The sequence below is a fragment of the Vicia villosa genome, unplaced genomic scaffold, assembly GCF_029867415.1.
Source record: "Vicia villosa cultivar HV-30 ecotype Madison, WI unplaced genomic scaffold, Vvil1.0 ctg.005941F_1_1, whole genome shotgun sequence".
NCBI lineage: Eukaryota > Viridiplantae > Streptophyta > Magnoliopsida > Fabales > Fabaceae > Vicia > Vicia villosa.
Genome location: NW_026706700.1, coordinates 65,361 through 71,631, shown reverse-complemented (window position 1 = coordinate 71,631; position 6,271 = coordinate 65,361). Strand labels below are relative to the sequence as shown.

Genomic DNA, 6,271 nt, shown 5'->3' with positions numbered 1-6,271 from the left:
ATAAATTAGGATATTTTATGAAATAAAATCCAAGATTATATGAAACTCCCAATTTTTAGACAGAAGTCTATTGCCTTCTTTCTGAAAAAGGATGCGGACAAATTTTGGGGTATAACACATTCCATGGAAGGTATCATAATTTTGCAGGAGCAATAGTTCTACTATTTGTGATTTGGGGTTCATTCATCTTTGGTGGACTTTCAATCACGACGTTACAAGAGTATGTACCGACGCATTTGTATATTCATTCATTATGGTTTCGTTGATTTGATTTTAGTGGAATGTAGTTGGACAATTTCTCCGTTTTACCGGATCGAGTTTATATGCTTACTTTAAGCTCATTGGAAAATAACATGTTCAAGTCCTGTAGATGAAAATGAGGACAACCAATGCATCTGTCGAAGATGACCAGAATATTAGATGAATCGGACATTCGGTTCTGTGGAAAATGTGAGGGACTAAACAAAAGAAGAATGAAGAAATTGATGACTGGCTTGATGATTCATTCTCATCTACAGGACCCAATAAGATTCATCCATTAATACTCAAGGTATCAACTACCTATGAAACATCTTAAATTTGTTGTTATTTTTTCGATGTGGTTTCTTAAATTTGCTTTTGTTTCAGCCTAATGTAACCACACCTGGTGTGAACATACTTGCTGCCTATGAACTATTTGCAAGTGCATCCAACTTACTAACAGACAATCGCCGAGGATTTCCATTCAATGTACTACAAGGAACCTCCATATCTTGCCCTCATATGGCTGGAATCGCAGGACTTATCAAAACCCACCATCCGAATTGGAGTCCAACAACTATTAAATCAGCTATCATGACCACAGGTACACTCACATTACAGTTCCTTGATTTTTACTAAGCACAACCCTGCCGCTGAAACTGCTATTTCTGACCTGAAAAATTAGGACAAAGATGAGAGAGAGGCATTTTGTAGGCTGGAATGGGAAATATTGCTATCAACTGTGGAGTTTCACTATTTACATAAAAATTTAATGAAAATATAGTTAATGTTTTTTAATTTATTATATTGGCGATTACAATTTTGATTTCGATTTTGTAGAGTGTTGGTAAATCAGCAGTTTTCAATAGTTTAATTGGACATCGAGTTTTGGTAAGTTAGGTTTTGAAACTCTATAATTTCAAGAATCGTTTAACTTCTTCGGGTCACATTTTTCATTTTTATAAACAAAAGCTTACATCACCCTATGCTAACAATTTCCACAATAATATTTCCCTCTCTTTCCTCTCAGTTTATGAAGGACAACAAATTAGGATTCTTGGATATTCAAGCTCAGTCAACACTGTTAACCATGAAAAACAGGTTTGAAATGCTCTTCTGAAAAGGAACATCCCTCCAAAGCAAGTTCCATTACATTTTTCACTAAAAAGTAAAAAGTTATTGCACTTTCTCAATTGTTACAGGAAACAGATAAGAGAAACACTGTGTTTGAATTCTAAAAATATGGTAATATTTGCTTTCTTTTTTTATCTCGATGGTGTTTGAATTTGCAGGCATGTCTCGGCTTGTGCGATTGTTAATTGTGAGAAACCAAAGTCTGGGTCAAAATATCAATATGCAGAGTCCAGATCAGCAGGTTAATTCTAAGTTAGGTGTCATCAATCGGGTCCATGGGATGTTTAATTGGCTGAGGGTCTATTAGAATGATTGCTTGAGGGGATTATCAGTTGGTCGCACCTCTTTCGCTCACCGGATAGCGTAGCTTTGCGTATGATTTCTATTGCATCAAATAATCTGTAACTCGAGGATGAATGTTTCTATCCATGTTTCGAGCCTGCTCTAAAACTATGCTCCAGTATTCAGGGAAGCCTTTTATTTGTAGCAGCAAGGCAGTTTCCGAATGGTATATTCCAAGGAGAATTATCTTTCATCAAAGTGATGTCCTAATTCTAGCGCCTTGGTTCGGTCGCTGTAGGATTTTCTGCTGCATTGGTGATTGAGTCATTAATTCGATAGCTTCCTTTTCGGCATCGATTCTGAGGAATGCTCAATCCTTTTTCCGATTGAGCTGTTGTTTCTTCGTCGTCTTCTCGATCAGGTTTGAGCATTATTTTTTAGAATGGACCGGCAACGTAGTTTGTTTCTTTGGCATTTGTTCTATTGGGTTTTTGTTGTGTTATGGTGCAGTCTTGGATATTTTCTCTATAGCGCCTTGGTTCGGTCGCTGTAGGATTTTCTACTGCATTGGTGATTAAGTCATTAATTCGATAGCTTCCTTTTCGACTTCGGTTCTAAGGAATGCTCGATCCTTTTTCCGATTGAGCTGTTGTTTCTTCGTCGTCTTCTCGATCAGGTTTGAGCATTATTTTTTAGAATGGTACGCCGACATAGTTTATTTCTTTGGGCATTTGTTCTATTGGGTTTTTGTTGTGTTATGGTGCAGTCTTGGATATTTGCTCTATTATCACCATTTCTGATTGAGTTGATAACTGATGCAGATGTTGTACTTTTGAATTTGCTTCATATGGCGGTGAAGGGACAGATCCTTGTGGTGGTAGAGGAGTTGATAAAAACAGATCCATCAACAATAAACATGGTTGATAATAAGGGCAATACAACATTGCATATAGCTACCAGGGAGGGTAGAACTCAGGTAAATTTGATTGTTCCTGCCATAATTCTTTTAACATTTACTCAAATAATTACTTCGTATATAGATAAGATCACAATTACAATAAGTGGAATTTCATTTAGATCACCACCATCTTTGTCGATTGTTATCTCTTAAAATTCGGGATCGGTCTAACTCGGCACTACAAAATTCCTCTTGCCAAATTCAACTTTATGTATCTATTTGGAACAAGTTGTTACATTATTCAAGGTAGAGTATAAATGATTAAGCTCTTTTAAATTTTCTCTGTGCAGATTATTAAGTTGATACTTGGACAGAGTGAAACAGATGGCATGGCAATTAACAAGAGTGGCAAAACAACATTAGACACAACTGAGAAAACAGGAAACTCTGAAGTAAAAAGCATTCTAAGAGAACACGGTATTCAAAGTGGAAAATCCATAACAAAATCTCAACCAAAAACAGCTGCCAGAGAATTTAAACAAACCGTAAGCGACATAAAGCATGAATTCCATCACCAACTAGAACACACTTGCCAAACGCGAAAAAGCGTTCAAGGAATCGCAAAACGCCTCAACAATACTATTGGACTTAAAAAAGAAGTTGATGATGTAGCAACAATCTTCACGTATCAATTGACGCTTAGTCTCCCAGCTTCGATGTCTCCAGCTATGGCATAAACATATCTTGGCTCTCTATTATTGCTCACTGCAACAAAGACACAAGACAGGTATCATTTAGTGCTATTAATTTATCATAGATGCCATTAATTTCACATTTTTTTGGTGTGGCTTGATTTCAGGTTTTGTTGTTTTTGTTTTCCGGTGTTGATTGCTTTTCTGAAAGTGTAGACATCAAGATCTTCTATTAAGGATCTGTGATAATTATTTGTAAAATTTTCTTTGGATATGCTTCATGATTTTGATAATTGAGTGACATATCTAATCCGTTTTGCAGAGTTAGGTCTTGAAATCTAAGTCTTGATACAATGGACATGGACAGAGAACAATTATAGGATACATAAACCAAAACTAAAAACTCTCCTTGTCTTTATATTTAATTTGTATTTGTCGTTGTAAAATATATATGTACATGTATCATTTAGTGCTGAGTCACGTAATGCATGTTGATTTGCAGTATGAATTTAGAGATATTAGAGATGAGTGTCTGAATATATTGAGATAGTGGAGTTGAGTGTCTGGACATATTGAGATATTGGAGATGAGTGCTTTTGTGGTGTGAACTACTTAACATGGTTTGAAGGAGATGTAGACAGTCATGTTTGGCTTCGTTGAGCTGTATATTCTGTTGCTATGCTAAGATTTGAATATTTCAAAATCATTCCTTTTGTTTCTTCTATTGAAGTTTGTGCTTAGATTTTCACACTTTCTCATTCTTCCTGGGGATTTTTTTACTTACATGCTGGTGGCGAATTTTTTTTATTTCTTCAGGTAATGAAGCTTTTGTGTGTGTCTATACAAGGAATCTGAGTTATAGTTTGACTTAACATACAAGATTATGGAATTATTTTTTCCATTTCCCAAGTTAAAGATTTTCTTTACCAAATGTGTTGTTTGTTATGATGATTGGTTGGCTGGCAAGAACTTAACTTTGTCAAGATGGGTTTTCTATAATCTTCTGTTATGATGTTTTTATTTGTGAATTATTTCTATCAGTAGTCAACAAACATTTTTATTTTCAAAAAATTGAGGTATTCTATGAAAATCACGTTTTTTAAACCACCAAAGTAGGTAGCAGGAGAACATCATATTAATAAGAAAAGAGGATGGTGTTTAACTTTTTAGTTTATCAGTCTAATAAAATATACACATATTTTGACTATGAAACCATTCTATATTTTGAAAATCAAGAGTATACTTGTTGCGTATCAGTGTATGTGATAGATCTGCTGACATCAACTGTGAAAGTGATACACTATTAGATAATTTTTTAGAGTTACAAGTTTAACAGATTCAGCCATCAATTTGTTTTATATTAACTTGATGATCAAAGTATGTAAGATGTTGGATGTTTAAATAGTTTTTGAATCATATGAAGCTCTGCAGCTTTGATCTACTTAATGAGAACTTTAAATTCAAATTTTGCTTTGTTTCAGCCCTTTGTTCGTTACATGGAAGAAAGTGGTAAATGGTGGAGAGCCTTGTCTTCGTGGATGCATTGGTTCTCTAGAAGCACGTGGATTGGTCAAAGGCTTCAGAGATTATGCATTAACTAGGTGTGTTGCTGTGTTAGTAGTTAGTAACTAAAGAACAACTCATTAGAAAAGCACCTTTATGAAATGGTTTATGTAATAGTTCCCTTTTGCTTTGGCAATGTATCATGTTTTTCTGCTTACTCTTTATTCAGGTGATTTAAACCTGATATTTTCATGATCTAATACTTTGGTGTGGTCTTTTTTTCTCTTTTGTTGTTAGTCTGTAGGTCTTTCATGGACTGCTACAAAAGGCCAGGACACTTTCACACCAATTAGTCCTATTGTACGAAAGTACATGCTATGATGCTTATTATATGCTTAAATTATTTTATAAATGAAAGATTGGAGAAATGGCTTCACTGTCTTGGTTAGTTGTTAGGTAAAGAACTAATGGTAATATAAATTTTCTCCAATTTTTTTGATGTGTATCCGATAAGTATTGAGCACTTGGGGAGGCCCTTCCTTAAAAGCTACTTGCAGTTATCAAGGGGGAAGAACCAAGCCACTTAGATACTCAACCGAGCTTTCCATACTTCTTGATTTGGGACTTGGACACCCCATAATACCCAAGTTCCTATCCGTTTTTTTGCATAAAAAAATAGATAAACTTTTTTAGCTTCCTATGCATATAATATTGAAGGTTTTTAATTCAATTACCTAAGAACAACTCATTGTCCTACATTGATAATATTGAAATAAGAACAAAATAATTTTGCACGTCTAAATTACTTTATAAGTTTTATTTTGTCTTTTTTTTTCATTATTATTACATTTTAAAAACAAATGCGCATACCACATCAGTACCCGAACAAATGTACGGGTATTCAGACCATAATTTGTGCGAACGCACGGGTTATTATATGTTTTTTGTACAATTAAAAAATATAAAATTAAATATATTTAAAATAATACATAAATCCAAACACGGGAATAATTATTATTTTTAATTATTTATATTACTAATACTTTTATTTTAAAATTATTTTTTAATTTAAGATTTTTAAGATAATATATGAAAAGCTGATTAGTAACTCTTAATTTTTTTTGTAAATGGAACAAATTTTTAATTTCTTAACTCAACATTAACATCTTTAATTCTTTTATTAATGTTGTTAAAAAACTTCAAATCACATGATAAAGTATAATTGATAATGAATTTTTATTAGAAATACGGATAAACGGGTATGGGTATGGGTCTGAGTACTTAGGTACCTATAGGGCACGGGAGCAGGCTCAAACGTTGGTGCACACGCAGATATGGGTTCAACTGCGGGTGATCATTTGTTTAGGATCAATTGGACTAATTTATTTTCTTAATTACTTTTTAATTTTTTTAATATTAATATTTTTATAACTTAATCCATTTTAACCAAAATTAAATCTTTTCCTAATACTTTTTATTTTCCTCAAACCAAATGCACGAAAACAACGGGGTACCCGTACGT

General features: G+C 33.7%; 1 protein-coding gene across 5 annotated transcripts; it reads left to right on the top strand.

Moving 5' to 3' along the window:
• Positions 1–221: 221 nt before the first annotated feature.
• On the top strand, positions 222–5,480 carry LOC131642857 (ankyrin repeat-containing protein At5g02620-like). Of its 5 annotated transcripts, none has more exons than XR_009296065.1 (9): positions 222–550; positions 628–1,131; positions 1,271–1,341; positions 1,533–2,077; positions 2,167–2,332; positions 2,478–2,632; positions 2,905–3,341; positions 4,728–4,847; positions 5,047–5,480. XR_009296065.1 is itself a non-coding variant. In XM_058913026.1 (5 exons), exons 3-4 carry the CDS (start codon positions 2,354–2,356, stop codon positions 3,289–3,291), a joined length of 666 nt encoding a protein of 221 aa, XP_058769009.1. In that variant the 5' UTR covers positions 1,209–1,341; positions 1,533–2,077; positions 2,167–2,353; the 3' UTR covers positions 3,292–3,341; positions 4,728–4,998. The 5 variants fall into 5 exon arrangements, 1 of the variants encoding a protein (XP_058769009.1); XR_009296066.1 differs by lacking the exon at positions 5,047–5,480 and having other exon boundaries at positions 223–550; positions 628–844; positions 926–1,131; positions 4,728–5,010; XR_009296064.1 differs by lacking the exon at positions 5,047–5,480 and having other exon boundaries at positions 3,569–5,014.
• The last annotated feature ends 791 nt before the right edge of the window (positions 5,481–6,271 follow it).